The 19048-nt window shown below is 39.9% G+C and overlaps 2 protein-coding genes across 2 annotated transcripts; both read left to right on the forward strand.

Annotated features, from left to right (window-relative positions):
- Positions 1 to 554: 554 nt before the first annotated feature.
- Positions 555 to 5664, forward strand: polg2 (polymerase (DNA directed), gamma 2, accessory subunit). Its single transcript, XM_084571094.1, has 8 exons — positions 555 to 1397; positions 1802 to 1907; positions 2740 to 2845; positions 3161 to 3346; positions 3829 to 3966; positions 4109 to 4189; positions 4387 to 4487; positions 4602 to 5664. Exons 1-8 carry the CDS (start codon positions 926 to 928, stop codon positions 4765 to 4767), a joined length of 1356 nt encoding a protein of 451 aa, XP_084427220.1. The 5' UTR covers positions 555 to 925; the 3' UTR covers positions 4768 to 5664.
- On the forward strand, positions 5656 to 18928 carry srp68 (signal recognition particle 68). Its single transcript, XM_084571082.1, has 16 exons — positions 5656 to 5996; positions 6434 to 6500; positions 6952 to 7065; positions 7720 to 7915; positions 8092 to 8174; positions 8301 to 8410; positions 8534 to 8613; positions 8846 to 8986; positions 10966 to 11064; positions 11175 to 11239; positions 12096 to 12249; positions 12497 to 12591; positions 12910 to 13039; positions 13127 to 13202; positions 13288 to 13340; positions 14910 to 18928. Exons 1-16 carry the CDS (start codon positions 5909 to 5911, stop codon positions 15135 to 15137), a joined length of 1779 nt encoding a protein of 592 aa, XP_084427208.1. The 5' UTR covers positions 5656 to 5908; the 3' UTR covers positions 15138 to 18928.
- Positions 18929 to 19048: the final 120 nt, after the last annotated feature.

Here is a 19048-nt window from a genome sequence, read left to right on the forward strand (position 1 = left end):
AAATGATTTGTTCAATTTTCACATTACTTTCTGTAGGCGACAAAACTTTTGTCTTGCCAAAATCTGACCTTTCTGTGTTCATTAAATGATCAATCTTTCTTCAGTGAAGCAAATTTATTTTAGTATATCAAACATAATTTGGGAGGGTTTTAGCTTTCATATGAGCCATTTCTAAAACCAATGGATTAATTAAAAGTCAGGTTATAAACTGTTGTTTCTACAAAATGGATAAGTGACAAGACTTTTGTCAGGGACTGTACTTCAGTTCACTGAACAGCCACCACCCCCACCAGTTACTGTTATTTTATACCAACAATGAATAAACCCTTATCATCAATTTATACCAGTATACACAAATGCCTCGAAGTATAAATAATATAGTATTGTTGGTTTATTTTTCATCATCATTATAAGAACAAAACGTATTAAACTTGATGCTTCCATGTAAATTTAACCGAATATAAAATATATTTAAAAAAAAAAAAACGAGTCTGTGGAGGTGACACGTGACTTGTGTATCCCGGATGTAAAAGCCTAATTTCCGGGTCACACCCCACATGTTTATACTACATCCATGATAACAGTCTTGTGAGTTGTAAACGATGTCAAGAGGTTATTATCGAATGGTAGCTGTGTGGCAGTGAGAATTCTTATTCTTAAATGTACCGACAGGGTATACTATCGGTTATGGTTTCTGTAGGCATATGGAGGCTAGCTAAACGTTTGCTATTAATTAGAGCACAACTCACCTAACCTCTGTTTTATGTGCTATAGAAGTTTACATTGAGCTTTATTCTCTTCACTAGAAATTATTTGGCATAAAAGACATTCAGCGTAACCCGATATTCAGAGTATTGTTGCAACAGAGTTTTATTTGACTTCAATGGACAGTCTTTGTACCGACTGATGTTTACACCTTAACATCATGCTAACTCACTGTGTCAGACACGTCCTGTCGAGGCGTTTATCCTCATTTACATCCAAACACTGCACCAGAAGAAGATACAGCACATCACAGACTGATGGTCTGGACCAGGTCAGCACGCTGCTGCAGCTCTGCGTTGACAGATACTACATTTCCCCTGGTCAGACTAACATGGAGCTCTTTCAGCGTGGGATGTGCTGCAGCTATGGACCTCTGGGCATGGAGCTGAGGAAGAACCTGCTGGACCAGTGGTGGCACTCTGTGACCCGCTCCAGAGCTCAGGTTTTTGGGATAAACACTCTGAGCAGCAGCAGGGACAGAGCAGCGGATGAACTGGGGCAACTACGGATTGTTGAATCTGACCATTTAAAGCAAATACTTGACCAGAAGGAGCAGAGCATGAATGAACTAACCCAGGAGGCACACACGCTGCTGCAGAGATCCCCGTCTATGAGAAGAAACTTACTTCAAGGTAAACACTTGATATATCCCTGCAAGTGTCAGTATAAACATTATGATAGCATAACAAGGTTCTCCACCAATCGAATCTAGAATTTAGATTACTGGGATAATGTTAGGATATCAGGTCTGTGAAGGCGCTGGGAGTAAATCCCATGAAAAACCCTCCAGTCAAGCCAGTAAAGGAAGAAAATGTGTTATTTCAGATCATGCCTGTACATTAACAACTGATGGGCATCAGTCAACATTCGCTCATGACATTAGAGTTTGTCACCATTACCATCTCCTTAGTTGGAGGACAAATTTAGAATGGATAAAAATGATCAGCCATCAAGTTTTTCATTCACACATTTTGTCACAGTATGTGTGACTTAACTTTGTCTCAGTGGCCTCACTTTTGGTTTTGTTCATTTTCAGGTGCCTTGGAGCAGTTCGTCCCCTCGCTGGAGCTGGTGAACAGGAAGCTACCGTTTGGTCTGGCTGAGACGGGTCTGTGTTTCCAGCCTTCAGACGGCTCTGGTTGGTGAGGCTTCAGTTTATAGTTTGAGGTCTGTGTAAATGAACTTCACTCTTACTATAGATTCTCTAGATGAGGTTCTGGTACAAATTTGGGTAAATAATCTGTCTTTAAAATCTTTCCTTAACCCTTTTATAAACATTAAGAGTGCTCGACGAGTGAAAGTCTCTGACACTGACTTCCTAAACATTAGGTACACTCCCCTTCATGACTGCTCTAATGTTCAGTTTATGTTGAATGTGAGGATGCCGTTTGTGATTCTGTTAAACCGGACTGAATTAAATACAAAAGGGTTTCTGTTATTTAGCCTTGCCCACTGACTAAAATTGGGTTGTCAAAATAATAGAAACGTGTGGATACAACACAATGCATATTAATAGTTCTACAAACCACAGCCTCCAGAATAAAAATCGAGTTCAATCAACACTTCTCTCAGTTATTTTAAACGAATGCTGAATGAATACCATAACTTTCATGAAGCTAAGGTTTAACTGTGATAATTGTTTTCACTAGTGTAGACTAGTAAACTATTATTACCTATCGGTCTCAGGTCTTCTCATTTTTTCACAGCTCATTTTCGAACACATTACCTGCGGTCAATCAACCAAACCACCAATGATTTTGACAATGCAGTTTAAAAACTGGTTGCATTATGTAACGAACTACTGCTTCAAAAAGCTAGTACTGCTCTTGGAAACGTGTGTCTGGATAGTGACAAAAACACAAGCAGTGCAATATTTTATAGAAGAAATGTACAATTAAAATAAACTTTACATCTTTTGATTGTGCTGGTTTCATGTTTATATACAAGTCGTTGTTTTTTTGTTTTTTCTCTCAGTCCATCTGAGGTCACGCAGACGTCTCTGGTGTGGTTCTGCTCTCCTCGCACCACGTCCCAGTGGCTGGATCACTGGACGAGGCAGAGGTTGAAGTGGTGGCGCAAAGTGAGTGTCTCCCCAAATACATCCTTGGTGTACATTCTAAAAGCTGAAAAATATCCTCGGTAGCAGGATTTTTAACAGGACACATTTCTTGTTTCCCTCTGATTATGAGCCTTAGTTTTTGACAGTTGAGGTCAGAGGTCTGTTTTTCAGAAGGCACCTAAAGTTGTGATCTTCTCAAAGAAAACTATCAATGTTTTTGAAATTTAGCATTTAGAGTAGGAGTCTTGAGAAAGCTGCTGCTTGTTAATGTGAATGTCATTAATACTAAATTAAGTCAACACATGTCCTTCTTCTCTTTATCCTGTCCTTTTCTAGTTCGCCTTGTCCCCATCTGACTTCAGTAGCAGTGAGGTCCCAGAGGAGGAGTTGGAAGAGGCAGCATCTCGTGGTGTGAGGATCATCTACAATTTCCCGTGGGGACAGGAGTCCCTGGAGACACTGTGGAGTCGAGGAAACGCTGAGCTGCTGCACGTGCATAAAGGAGTCCGCTCCAAACTGCAGGTCAGCTTTTCAAGTAGTGTCTTTTGTTCGTGTAGTTAGCATGCAGTCGCTACGTTGAGCATGTAAAGCTGCCATTTCACCTGTATGCTTAATCATTATTAATGGCTGCATTTCATTTAGTGTTGCAGTTCCACGTTTCTGTTGATGTTAATGATGGTTTCCTGGTACGTGTTGTGGGGACACTTTAGTTGACCTGAGCCAGCTTTAATTTCTAGAAACAAGTCAAAATGTTTGACAAAATGCAGTGTAAAAGGCCTTTAGACCTTACATATGATTTATTTATATAATTTATATGATTACATTGATTACATCATATGACTATATGATTACATTGACTGATTGTGTTTAGACTTTTATTTAAAATTCTTCAGTAAGGTAAAACCTTACTCTTAACATAATAAACAGGCAACAACTAATGTCCTTGTTTTTCTTCAGTGTAATCATATGCAGTGTTATTTGTCTGTCTTATCTTCCTGAGTTAGTGTCGAGATGGGCGGAAGTCAGTTCCTCATGTTGTCTCTATAACTGGAAACATGGATCGTGGTGTGATGGCTTTTCTGTCCAACTCGCTCCAGCACCTGAAGAGAGAAGATGGCAAGCAGAAGCTGCTGCAGAGAAAGGTGACTGTGTTAAACAGCTCATTGCACATGAAGACAAAATGTTTGCAGGACAGATATGGCGTGGTGTTTTTCATTAATGCCATCACATTGTTTATTTGTGATGTGATTTCTGATTTCGTGTTTTGGTCGCTGTTGATTTCAGGTTCTGAAGTTGCATCCAGTGTTGGCTCCAGTCAAAGTGGCTCTGGACATTGGAAGGGGAGGCACTATGGAGCTGAGACAGGTTCGAAAAACAATTATTAAAACTAGACTTCAATTATTTATTTTTTATTTAATTTTTCTATCTTGAAACAATAAATTTTTTTGAAGATAGTAAACTGAGAGTCTGTTGTTTATGATGGCCTTGATGCCATTATTGAATTTGTGAAATTGCATGGGCAATTGTCAACGTAGATGAATCGGTATTTAAATGTTTTGTAGGTATGTGAAGGCCTTCTGCAGGAGTTTTTGGATGCGAAGATCTCTTTATGGCCTGGATATCTTGAAACTCTGCCAACATCAATGGAGCAGCTGAATGCGAAGTAAATGCTACTCAGGGTGTTGATGCTAAAATCTAAGACACATAATACTGATCCGATTGCTCATTAGGAGAAATGACTGACGTTTCTGTGTGTTTCTGTGTCGATGCATTGCAGGTATGATGAGATGGGAGTTCTTTTCACTGTGGTGATCAGCGAGAACACATTGGAGAGCGGCCTGCTTCAGGTCCGCAGCAGGGACACAACCATCAAAGAGACCATGCACATCTCTGAGATCAGGAAATTTCTGTCCAGATACATTTCTGCAGCCGACAACACCTGAGCATGCTTTTTGCCTGAAAACTGAATATTATGCTGCCTGTTTTGCTTTCCTTCTAAACACAAAACTGTGACACGTCCACTTGTCAGGGACTGAGCACTTAATTAAAATAAATCTTCCCTTATTGGTTTTGAATCAATGTAACCCAACAAAGGATTGCAGATATTTTAATGTGATAATGTATTCCATTATATCCATATATATACATGGACAGTGAAACAGGTATTGTTATTTTATCGCTTTACTAAAACATACCTAATTTGCAGTCATATAATAAATATGGTTTTAAAGTGCAGACTCCCAGCTTCAGTTTGGGGATATTGACATTCACATTGGAGGAAAGTTGTAGGGATCTCAGCAATGTCTATACACCATCCTTTATTTTCAGGGGCTCAAAAGTGTTTGGACAAATTAAACTCATAAATAAAATGTTGAATTTTTATTATTCTGTAGAAAAACAGGCAATGAATGCCTGAAGACTGGAAACCATGGACATCACTAAAGTATGGGTTTCCTCCTTACTGTGGCTTAACCAGGCCCTTACTGTAGCTGTCTTCAGTATGATTTTGTAAACAACAGCAGCAACATTGTGTCAATATCCAAACACATACAGACCCAACTGCATGTGGCTCATGGATGGTCATTCATTACTTCGTCTTCAAGACTAAGACACTGTTTGGTAATAAGGTATACACACATCCACCGCGCACGTACCCTACAGTTAATATCGGGTGGAACTCTTGCTCATCCTGCAGCCTCCTTTCAGTATGTTCAGGCAAAGAGGTTGATATGTTTTTATTTTTTTTTTCTGTGTGAACAGGTCTATCTGTACAATGTCACACTGGAACACATTTTTGTATAAATGTTTGGTGTTCATTTCTCCATTTATATTGAAATATATAGAATATGTCTTTAATATTTACATTCCTGTGTGTTTTATCCTGACTTACTCAAAACTGTATGTGTTTGTAATGTCACAGCAGAACCAGACAACAACCCCAGAGCAAAATTTGGTTGTAAGATTATTGGGTATAAACATCGCGAGATTTTGTGCCGTTGCCCCTCCCTGTGCCTTCATTGGTCCCCGGCTGGATCTTCTGACTGAGCATGTGAATGTGTACCGCTTAGCTGTTAGCTTTTAGAGATGGCCGCAGACAAGCAAAACGAAGCTAAAGTTTCCCCCATGGACGAAAATAAAGAAAATTCACCGGACGGAGGACTGGGACTGGAAAGTATCCTTCACGACATGAAACGCACAACGGCGTTTTATCTTTTCCACAGCGAACTTGTTTCAAGCCCAGAAGCTAACCGTAGCATGCTGGCTAGCTAGCACGGTTAGAGGATAACGTTAGCTAGCCTTATTAGGCTACGTGTCATAGTGGAGCAGGCTGTTCGTAGTAAGCATGAACAGCGGATTTGTATTCTTTGACAGTGTTTTCCATGAAATGAGCGAATAATGCTAGTTATTGTGCGATGATAAAAACCCCTTCACCTGTAATATGTTAAGTTTCATTAGCAGATGCAGTGCTGTTTACTGGAACAGTTAGCCTGTCCTGGTCCATACAGACACTGCCACCCCGACATATTATTGAATTGCAAATGTTCCTCTGGGGTCCCATGTGTATGAGGTTGTAGTTTAAGTTGAGCTTGCCCCTTAACAGTGAACCAGTCTTGCAAATCATCAAGGAGTCCCAGCAGCAGCATGGCCTCAGACACGGAGACTATCAGAGATACAGGTGAGCTTATACACATATGATCCATAAAACCACTCTTAAGTGGACCATATCTAAGATAGAGATTGTACACAGAAATTGCATCTGTTTGTATGGAGTGATATTCATGAAACCAACCAGATTTATTTATTTACAAGAAGCTGTTTGCCATATGGTTTACATTATTACTCAAAAAGTCCCACAGTAAGAACATTATGGTAGCCAGTTTTGTCCAGAACATATATAAAGCGGGGCTCACTTGTAAAATTCTAATTATCACCTCTTGGACAGTAACAGTAACAGCAAGAATGTATGATATAGCAGTTGAGTTGTGTGGCTGTTACTTAAAGAGAGTATTTTACACATCATTACTTTAACTGTCATAGTGTCTCAAATATCCACAGCATTTGACTGAACTGTACTTGTCAGTATATTAATTTACTATGATTTAAAATCTTTCTGTAAATGTTTCCAGGGGCTACTGCTCCCGCCGGCTGCGTCGCCTACGCAAGACTCTTGGCTTCAAGATGGGCAACAGGCACAAGTTTGTTGGGAAGAAAATCACTGTCGAAATGCTTTCTGACAACAGGTAAGAAATGAATCCTCTGAAATGCATATTTACACTCCCTTGCCAATTCATTCGGTACACAAGTGAAAACTAATGCAATCTAACAGTCCTGCACTAAATCTTAGCTTCATGAAGGTTATGATATTTGGCACTGGTTTCAAATAACAGAGAGCTGTTGGTTCTACTGTTGTTTTGTAGTACTATTGAATTGTATTGTGTTGAACGTGTTTATATTATTTCAATAACCCCCATTTTAGGCAGTGGGCTAGGCTAAATAACGAAAACACTTAAGTGTTTAATTAAATACAGTTTAACAGCACCACAATGCTTTCGCTGTCTCAACAAAAACAGCATTACAACAGTCAACTGTTATTTTAGAATGCCTTCATTTTCACTAGTGTACCTTACCATTCTTTCCAAAGTAATTGGAGTGTATATTTAATTAATGCTCTGGTGTTGTGGAAGATCTTTCTATATAGTAAACACAGTTTTATACACAAACACAAATCCCACTGGCAGAAAGAGTGTAGTGGCTACTAAACTAAATGTTATACATGTAAGACATGAGACAGCATCTGTTTTTGTACATACAGCTCTTTAATCAAAGATTTTAGTCACTGAATATGTCCTCTATAATATGATAGCCAACTGTTTTTACTGCCTCCCTCTTTTCAGGTATCTTTTGCTGGTTTTGATGGAGGCAGAACGCGCATGGAGCTATGCCATGCAGCTGAAGCAGGAGGCCAATACAGAGCCACGTAAACGCTTCCACCTACTGGCACGGCTACGCAAGGCTGCCAAGCACAGTGAGAAGCTGGAGAAGCTCTGCGAAAGCCCTCGTGTCGACGCTAAGACCAAACTAGAAGCACAGGTACTCTTGAGATTCAGCTCTGTTCTGCTTTTATGGAAGTACAATGAGAATGCAGCCTTCAAAATCCACACCTTTTTATTGTCTCTCTGAAATCAAAATATTTCTTGAAACTGAGTAGTTTTGTTAATAAATGTGTTGCTGGGAGTAAAAAATCATGTCCTGATGTTTTATTTCAGGCTTACACTGCGTACCTGACTGGTATGGTGGAGTTTGAACTTCAGGAGTGGAAACGTGCAATGGAGGCCTTTAACAAGTGCAAGTGAGTTTTGGTGTCATTGTAGCTTTCCAAATCTGTGGCAGAATAAGTAAATAAACATTCATACACTGCTTGATGTGCAATTGTTTATGAATTTTGACAAATTTTGGTCTCAACTCGTCTTCTCAGGACCATCTATGAGAAACTAGCCAGTGCATTCACTGAGGAGCTGGCAGTCCTGTATCGTCAGCGTGTAGATGAGATATCGCCCAACATCCGCTACTGTGCTTACAACATTGGTGAGCTTCATCTTAGAAGACGTCCTCATAATCATTTAGAAATGTCCTGAGAGTTTGTTGACACACTGCACATGTCCCAAAGGTCAAACTCCTTCATAACTGTGTTTTGGCATGTCATGGCAGGTGACCAGAATGCCATCAATGACTTGATGCAGATGAGGCTGACTGGTGGAGGAGGAGGCATGATGGCTGAGAAGCTAGAGGTGAAGATAAATCAGTTAAACATGAGTCAATATGTTTGTCTTAGTCTGTAATGTCTTATTAATGTGTGCCAGTAGCAGTGGTGTGAAGAAAAGACACTTTCTGGATGGAAATACCACTTAGTGCTGATGATAAATGCAGATTTGCATAGTCATGGATGAAATCCATATATGGCTAATACATCATTAAATGTGGTATCTAAAGCATTTTGATATTTTTTTCTTTACTCCTCAGGCCCTGATCACTCAGGCAAGAACCAAACAAGCTGCCACTATGAGTGAGGTGGAGTGGCGAGGACGGACTGTGCCTGTGAAGATCGACAAAGCCCGCGTCTTCCTCTTGGGTCTGGCAGACAATGAGGCCGCCATTGCTCAGGTCAGTAACTCATGCGTCCCTACCTTTTAGAAGATATAAACAAACCATGCTGACCTCAATAGGGAGTCCTAGTTGCGCTTTTTAAACAAGTATTATTCACATACCAGAGCTTAAAAATACTGAAAAACTTTTCACATCAACCTGTCTGCCATACTTAACAGACAAATGTGTGAACATGTCAGCTTTCCCAGACATCCTCTGCAGTACAAACAGAACATGTGCTCTTTGTACTGCTATACATACACATGTCATTGTGATCAAATATTTATCCTATGTCAATCTCCTTTGCTCCACTCACGTTTCCTCCCTGCCTCTGCTATCATTAAAAATATCCCACTCATCACCCAGGATAGTAAATCTAGTGGTAAATGTCCCATTTTGTCTAAATGTTAGTAAAAGCCTTACCTCTGCCCAGCCACATGTGCTACATGTCTTTAAGCACTTTTTCGGTGTGCCATTAAGTTGCCAGCTACTCTGCAAGCATAACAAGGCCTCAGGCTTAAGAAAATAAATTGGCCAATCTGACAGGAGCACTTTATTACAACAGTGCATGTCATTCCTTAAACTTTCAGTAGGTGGCACTGTCCTCTTTTACAGTATCACTGTATCATTAGTGTCCCCACACTGTCACCATAATTCATTCTTACTGCTTTCTTGTGCCTGAAGGATCAACACACACCCTGCAGACACACCTATCACACCCACAGCCACTCAGATCTCTGGCATGCAGCTTCTCTCATCACACAACTGCATTCTGTTCATTGCAGCCGACACATGAATAGAGGTCTACACCCAGTAGGTCTCTATGGACAGATTAGTACTAGTATTTCTAAATACCTTTCAGTTTCAAAAGGGATCCCTTGGGACCGAGCTGTTGGGTTAGAAATCATTGTTAAACCAATGGTAGCTTTGAAGCTCACAGTTTTTCACGATAGCATCGTCGATTGCACAATAGAGAATGGGCTAAACACCAGCCTTAGTCTCTCCTCTAATCAGTCTATCCATCCAACACTCTCTGATCAACTGAAGACGTTCAACAGGTTGAGCTGGTCATGGAGGCCCTACCAGGGTGTTGCCACAAGTGTGTAGAACTCAATACCGCAACCCCTCTGGGTGAGAGCAACCTTATGAGTCATCAATGAACAATTATCACTACGAGGAATTTTCTTGTAACATTCTTCCGTTGTGTTGTTTCCTGATGGTTTTCTGCGTTTTAAAAGGTAAAAATGGGACAATATTGCAAAGTACAAAAAAAGTTTTAAAAGACCCCCCACACAGCTTACATCCCAATCAACATATCGTTTTCATTGTCTCATCTTCACATAGCTTTTCCTTCCTGTTGTCAACATGGCAATAATATATCCTGCAGATTTCTGAGACTGAGTAGCAAAGTAACACCCTCCCATTGTATTAACGTGTCGATGAGAGAAATGCTTGGTAAAGAACAATACTGTCATTCACAAATATGAACCTTGAAACTGCTGATTGCTGATGAGTTATGTGCAGGAATGTATCCGCTACCTGCCGGATCACATGCCTGTGTCTTTCCCCCAGTTTGCCACAGCCACATTCCTGCTTAACATTTGCTCTTTGTATGAAAGCACTAAAACTTACAGATGCATGAGGTGTTTGTGATTACATGATTTTATTGGCATCAGCTTGTAGATCTATAGAGATAGATTTTGACAACAGTTTCATATAAATCATTCGTACCTAAAATTTCTACAAGCTGTCGTTTAAATATCGTGATTTACAATCTGTGCAGTGAAAGCAGCACACAGGATTCATAGGCACACTGTTGAGCGTACGTTTTGGCTGCACCTTGAGACCAAGACAGACTGCCTGAAGAGTAAAAATGTGCCCTTTCCCAGCATATGTAGACCACTGAATTGATTTAAATACAAGTGTATCTGCTGTCAACATTCAGCCTTACACATAGGAGATTGACCTTCAACCGGTAAAGTTTTTGTGTTGTTCAGGCAGCTAATGAGGAAACCAAAGAGCATCTGTATGAGACTCTGCTGGCTGAGTGCAGAGACACCATCCAAGCTGTGAGAGAAGAACTGAAGACTGAGGCGGTAAGAGAAAAAGCTGCGCTAACAAATCAGAGAAAACAGTTGTGACTGGTAATATTATAGTAGAAATGTGAAACAGGTTTTTTTTTTAAAAAGTTATATTGTCTGTGTAGAAGCAGCGGGAGAGGAGCTCCGATGGTGATGGTGGGAAGGTGTCCAACCTGCAGTTTCTGCACAGGTAAAAAAAAAAAAAAATGTTTGTACTTCAGTTAGGATGTGTATTTGGATTTTTTTAGCCAGGAGTGGGCACAAATTTGTATTTCATTTTTGTTTTTGTTTTTTTGCTAGTTAATCTACCAGTTACAGTCAATTGCCAGTTTATTAGGTACACTACTGAAATCAAATTCATCCTGTAAGAACAGTCCTGCACTAAATCCTCCTTCATCATGGTTTTTAATGTTCCGTTTATATCGTTACCCTGCCAGAAAGGTGGTGATTTAGTACAATGTACAGATCGTTTACAATCTGCACATTAATCATTTTGGAGGATGTGTGTGGCGCTGTTAAACTGGACTGAATTAAATACAAGCGTGTTTCTGTTATTAAGACTAAAATTAGGTTGTCAAAATAATAGGAACATGTGTCGGTACAACACAATACAATTCAATGGCGCTACAAACCACAGCCTCTAAAATGAAAACACAGTTGAATCAACAGTTCTGTCAGTTATTTGAAACAAATGCTGAATACAATAACCTTCATGAAGCTAAGCTGTAGTGCAGGACTGCATTGATTTTCATGAGTGTATCTGATGGACTGGCATTTTTGTAATTGTGTTTCACCCTAACACTCAAAGGATTATGAGTTTACTCTCAAATGACAAAGAGCAGCAGCAAATCCTCACTTTTGAGAAGCTGAAATCAGAGAATGGTTGGCACTTGTTTGAAACCTCATAGAAACAATTAGGTATCTGTAGATTGACAAACCTATTATGATCTGTCTTGTTGGAACATTATTGGGCTTAATGTGTAGAGAGCATACATACAGTGCAGACTCTTTAGTAAATGTATAATCAATCTGCTCTCCTCTTCCAGTTACCTGACATACATCAAGCTGTGTACGCTGGTGAAGAGGAATGAGAGCATGGCTCATACTCTCCAGGCTAAACTGAAGGAACCCGAGGCTGACGAGAACAAGAGGGGACCCCGTCCACAGGATCTCATCCGGCTCTATGACATCATCCTGCAGGTAAATATTTGGACATTAAGTACCTAGAGTTACGTATTATTTTGTGGTTTTATAAATATTTTAAACATTTTTATTTACTAGTTTCTCAGTCTGCTGTGGATGTGTGTGATATGTCCATGATAAGAGTGTTGTCAGTAGTGAAGTATTTGTAATTCATCTTATTTTGTCTTCCACTGTCCACCTTCTGTTTCTCCCAATGTTAACGTATCTCTTTTTCCAAACACCACCTCCTCCTTCGTGTCTGCAGAGTCTGGCTGAGCTCTCCACCCTGCAGGGTCTGGAGGATGACCACACCTTCCAGAAGGAGGTGTCCCTCAAGACGCTGGTCTACAAGGCCTACAGGTCAGACATTTTGGATTACTTTTAATGCTTTATCTGCATCTTCTAATCAGGAAAATACACCAAAATTCATTCAGTGTAGCAAACATGATAAGTTTTGTCAATGTTTGTCTGCTCGTTAATGTTCATTTCTTTCAAATATGTCTGACATTCATGTTCCTTCATTGTATTTCAGTCATTAGCAAACATTAAATGACTTTTCTGAAAAACAGACACGATTCTTTTCATTCTCAATTACATTTTCATCTCCTAATTTCTGGTAGTAAGTCCCTCTACGTACAAGCGTGCCGTTAATATGATGCTTTCTTCTTCCCATCCCAGGTGCTTCTTTATAGCTCAGTCTTACGTCCTGGTGAAGAAGTGGAGTGAGGCGCTGGTTTTGTATGAGAGGGTGCTGAAATATGCCAAGGAGGTCCAGTCTAAGGCCAAGGGCCTCAACAACAGCCTCAAGGTTGGTCATAACACCGCTCTTACCTCAGAATTTAAAAAGAAATAGTGACAATATGCAGTAATTAATATCCATCCTGAATTTCTGCAGGATCTTCCTGATGTTCAGGAGCTCATTGCTGACGTCAATGCTGAAAAATACTCGCTTCAGGCTGCTGCCATTTTAGGTGACAACACATTGACAGTTCACAACCTTTGACAATTTCTTTTGTGTTCTGTGTGTAATCCTGATGAATTATGTTTGCATTTCAGACACAGATGAAACGGCTGAAGTTCCTTCTCAGCAGCAGGTGAAAGACAACACGGTAAGAGCACAAAATCAGGAGACATTCCACAACAATACTATAAATACTGGGCCACTTAACTCACCAAATTTGCACTCCTCTAGAGTTTCTACATTTCTGCATAAAAATTATTTCAGCAAGTTTTCACTCAACTCTTGATAATAGACAAAAAGAAACCTATCAAACAAATGAGACAGACATATTATGCATTGGTATTTGTTTATTCCAAAATCTGATCAGTCGCCCACAGCAACTTGGAGGAATTGAAGCCCATTCCCCAGCACAGAAATTCTGAGATGTTGGTTGGTTTCCTCACATGAACTGCTTCTTTCACACGCTTCCATAACATTTGTATTGAATTAAAGTCAGGACTTTGACTTAGTCATTCCAAAACATTCATTTTGCTGCACGACCCAGTTCCTCTTAAGATTCATCTCATGGACAGATGTCCTGGCATTTTCTTTTAGAATTCTCTGCTATAATTCAGAATTTATTGGTCTATCAGCGATGGTAACCCATCATGGTCCAGATGCAACAAAACAGGCCCAAACAAGGACATTACCACCCCCAAGTTTCACATACAGTATGAGGTCCTGTTGCTTTTCATCTCCAAACATGAGCCTCTCATCTAAACAATAAAATTCTACTTAGGTCTCATCTGTCCACAAAGCATTTTCCTAATCTTCTTCTACCTTGTCCATATGAAGTTGATCTAACTGCAGACAGGCAGAAATGTTCTTTTTGGAGAGTAATGTCTTTGTCCTTTCCACTCTGCCATCACAGCATGGTTGTTCATTGTCTCCTGATGGTGGATTCATGAATATTAACATTAGTCAGTGTGAGAGAGGCCTTTAGATGCTTAGATGTTACCCTGGGTTCCTTTGTGACCTCCCTGACTATTATGTGTCTTGCTTTTTGGAGACCGTAACAGTCGTCTTAAATCTCTTACATTTCTTCTCAATCTGTCTGACTGTGGATTTGTGTATTCTAAACTCTTCAGAGTTGGTTTTGTAACCTCTTCCTGTCAGATGAGCAATAACAGTTTTTTTCTGAGCTGCTCAGAAAGCTGTCTCTACTACCATACATGTCCACAAATATGTTGTGAAAATCAGACTGTGACAAATCCCTGATTTTTCTTTTTAAACAAAATGGGCCTGAATAACAGCAGAGTCTCATTACATTGACTGAAAAAACTTGGACTAATCTGGCTTTAGAATTAACTTGTACTCCTAGAGGTGCACTAACTTTTGCACCTCGCAGATATGTAATATTGAGTCATTTTCCTGAATAAATGAGTAATATCCAGTTTCATTTGTGTGATTGGGTTCTCTTTGTGCACTCTTATGACTTGTTTGTGTGTAACTCTTTAAAAGAAAACCCTAAACTGCCAAATGCATCAATAACCCCATGTGTAAAAGTGTTAACAACATCAGCAACTTGAGTCAGTTAATGTAAGTTAATAGCTTGATGTCATTTCCTCTATCTACTTCCTTTATGTAACAGTGAGGGGAAATACCTTTCTATCTTCATTCACATCAAGTTTCAGTTATCTCTGAGCAGCACTCACTTTGTCACTGTTTTTTCATGCAGCCTCTCTGTGACCGTCTGGAGACCTTCCGCCTCGACCCTGCTCTCGTAGGGAAGCGACCCAATCTGGTCCAGTTCCCCCCTGACTTCCAGCCAATCCCCTGCAAGCCCCTGTTCTTCGACCTTGCTCTCAACCACGTGGCCTTCCCACCGCTGGATGACAAGGTGGAGCAGAAGGGCAAGGGCGGCCTGACTGGCTACATCAAGGGGATCTTTGGCTTCGGCAGCTAAACCAAACTGCAGGCTTTGACCTCCTTGGGAGAGCCGCAAGGTTCACCACAACCAACCAGACTTGGTTTACTTGTTAATTAGAGTCATTTCAGTTCACTTTTAATGTTTGATTTTTGGTGCCTATGTGTAAAATGGGTCGAGTTTGTAGTCCTGAGGAAGTTGGCGTGAGTCTGATTTTCAAGATATTTGAATCGGTTGAAAGTAGCACATATGACCCAAGTCCACCTGCCATCTTTAATACAACCACAAGGCTGTGTGGGTTTCAAACATGGGCTCACTCCTTAAAAATGGAGCTATCTGTGACTTTTTACAGGTTAACATGTCATGGTTTTATAAGTTTCAGTCAAACTTTTTAGTCAGATTAAGTTAGGTCAGTTAGGCGTTCTAATTTTTTTATTTAAGCGCCTTCATGTAGTTTTGTCTCTTTTCTTTCTTTATCTGAGAGACCTAAAATTTAAAAGTGCAGTCTTATCTCAGCACCTACATTCTTTCAAGAGATTATCTGCCTCCCATTTCTTCCCTTTTCTCCTACTTCATCGTCTTCGTTCTATGCCAATATCTGATTTTCAAATCGAATATTGACAGATGTTTTACATCTTCACTGTACACTTTTCTTCCTAGACACAAATGCTTTTTTTTACAGTAGAACAAATGACCACTGCTCAAGGAAAAAAAAAGATTGATGTAACTATAAACTGGAAATAGGCTTTTAAAAGCACAAGAAGAAAGAACTGCAACACATTGTTTCCTGACTCCTCTAAGTGATATTAGCTTTGGGTCTCTCGAGTCAAGAAATGTTTCTGGGAAGAATTGAAGCAAAGAGCATTCACAGTACGAGTGGCTGCACCCTGTCTTCTGTTTAACAGTCCTGCAGTAGATTCTCTCCGTGTGTGATGGTTATTACATTTCTGAAGTTGGGTTTTTATTGTTTGTAGCAGATAAATTCCTCTTTACACAGAGTGCTGTTTATCTTACGTCATTGATATAAGTGAGGTCAGCCTTCCAGCACAGTTCAGTGGTAATAATAACAACCACTTAATGTAGGATTCACCCTTGACTGTACTGGATTAGTTGAACTAACTAGATAATATACTTCATGACATTCGGCATCAGACTTGCCATCATGTCAGACAAGGGAAGGCACCTGAATGCCAGATACATTTGGCAGCACCCAACAATAAATGCCTCTTAAACAGATTGAACCATAAAGACCAGTTCATCGTGTCAGACAAGGGTCCAGCTCAACCAGATGGAAGTAGCCTCCTTTAAACACCCACACATTTTCGAGACAGGTGGCTTCTGGGAAATGGTTACAAGTGCAGCTCATCAGACTGTAATGAGTCCCTGTAATGTTTTTATGTTGTCGTTTTTTTATGTACAAAGGACAACAGTAGACCTTTTGACACAGGGTGTTCTCTTAACAGCTATTCATTCATCACACTGCCACGCCTGTTTGTCTTTCTTGGGTAGGACTAAAATATTTTCGTCACAAATGACTTGACTATGGATATAATGTACTGCTGTACAAATCTTTTCTTATCCATTGTTTATCAGTTACAATGCAGACTCATGTTTTCTTTCCACACCAAAGCAGCTCTGTTCCTCTGAACCTTTAAGGGACCTGGTTTGCCTGTGATAACCTGGAGAAACACTAGCTAGAGGACCGTTTGAGTCACTCACCCACTCGCACATTGAACTCTTGTGCTTACTTATTTTTATCTTAATTATTTGTTTTTCTTTCAAGTGTTTTATGTTAAAGAATAATGATGAATTTTTGATTAGCCTGGAAAATGATTCGTCTTGATCTATAATTGGAAACATCCGTGAAAAGGCAAATGAAATGATGGCAATGTATGATTCAAATTAGTTTCCAGGCCTATAATTAAAACATATTTGCACCGGAAATAGTTTTCTTGGCATTTTTGTGTGGAAAACAATCTCAACTGTGTTTCTTGTCATTCAAAGACTCATGAAGGATGTAATGTGGCATTTTCGCTATTAAAATCTCATCCAGTGAGCCCTTGAAGAAAAGCTGTGGCCGTGCGACTAGCGCGTGGGTGTGTGAGTGCGCTGGATGCCTGAGCAGGGTGTGAATGTGTTTAGGTTTACTTTTTGTACATTCATTTGCAAAAGTATGAATAATTACATAGGTTTGTTAGTTACCCTGAGCCTGCCTATCCTTTGTCCTGCTTTCCTCCATCGATGTGGAGAATGTTTACTAGATCTGAGAGTCCCTTTAAAATACTCTTGGCATTTCTACCTGATGTCTTATCTGCTGCATGTCATCACTGTCCTCTACACACACACATTCCTTTGTTACTCCGGAAACAAAAAAAAACAAAAAAAATGTGCCCTGCTTGGATGAGCTGTAAATATTTGTGAGTTGATGAGGTGACGATAAATGCATATCTGCAGACAGAAAAAAGAAAAAGGCCACAGAAAAAAGAAAAAGGCCACAGTATCACTTTCTCAACGTTTCTGCCTTTTAAATAAGTTTATTAATGCTATAAAGAGGTACATTTCTTTCAGTTACAAAAAGCAAAATTGTGCACTTGTGTGTTGACTGATCTTTGTTGTAGAGAGTGTACGGTGCTCTAACGGCTTAATTGAAAACTGAGTCAAGGGCTCAGCTAGCATCAAATCTTTGTAAAATATCAAGACGTCAGATAAACTCTGAGAACCAGATAAACATGTGTGTAATTCAATGAAAGACACTAACACGCCTTCAACATGTTACTACTTTAGTTTTTTTCCATCAGTTGCCATGTTTATGTTTATGTATCCACACAAATTATCAAAGTTATCTTTAGGATGCATCCTTACATCTGCAGTGACAATACAGTGGGTCACAAAAGTCTCTTGTGATTTTTGTGAAAGGTTTTTGTTGTATGAATAAAAATCGAGCAAAGATGAATCATATCCGAACTGTTCCGCATTGATGTTTGCAAGGTTTATACAGCCTCTGCAATGAAACCAATGTGTTAAATCTAAGAGAAAACTAGATTTAACTAAGAGTAACCTAACTAACTGCACAGGTGTGCACGGCCTTTTTTAACTGGATATGTGGCAGTGGTCAAAATTAATTATCATTTTCTTGTTTTTTTCTTGGTTGCGTGCTACTACGGCTCACAAAGATTTTACAAAGCACCAGTATGTCATGTTTGAAAAGTGTCACACTGGTCAAGAGAGGCAGACAACTACATTAAAGGCAGCTCTGGTTGGTAGTACTGAGACTGGGATAGCTGGGATAGGCTCCAGTCTACAGAAAATGAATGAATGAATGAATGTTGACCCAAAATCAAGAAAGCACATCAGCAAAGGAACACCACATTCATGGTGAAGCACGGTGGTCGCAGCATCATGTTTTAGGGCTGTTTCTCTTAGCTGATACTGGGGCTTTAGTGAAAGTGGAAGGAAACAGGAGTAGCTCCAAGTACCACCAAGTTATGGAACAGAACCTCCTGGTTCCTGCTAGGAAGCTTTTAGGGACTCTGTAATTTTTCTATCCCCAGGTCACAGCCTTCATTAGTTTTATCACTTGGCATAGGTCAGCACAGATTTCTGTTCTAACATAATTCCCCTTATCCTATCCAGGTTCTCAGACAGCCTAAGACAGTTCATTTTGGTACATAGATTACAGATTGAAATGGTCCATTTTCCATTAGCATTTATCAAATTTATACATTGGAAGGAAAATATTTCTAAGTTCATTTTCTACCCTCAACATAAACTGTATTTACAGCTTGCCAAAAACGGAGATAGTATCCGTTTTCCCACACAGGTGGACGCACCCAGAAAGAGAGAGAGAGGAGGAATGACTGGACCATTTAAAAATGTGTGCTCTTGCCACTCTTCAGCAAAGAAAGCTGCCCAGCCGCATTCCTGGCCGCGATTGTTGATATGCCGCAGAG

The sequence above is a fragment of the Chelon labrosus genome (assembly GCF_963514085.1).
Source record: "Chelon labrosus genome assembly, chromosome: 2".
NCBI lineage: Eukaryota > Metazoa > Chordata > Actinopteri > Mugiliformes > Mugilidae > Chelon > Chelon labrosus.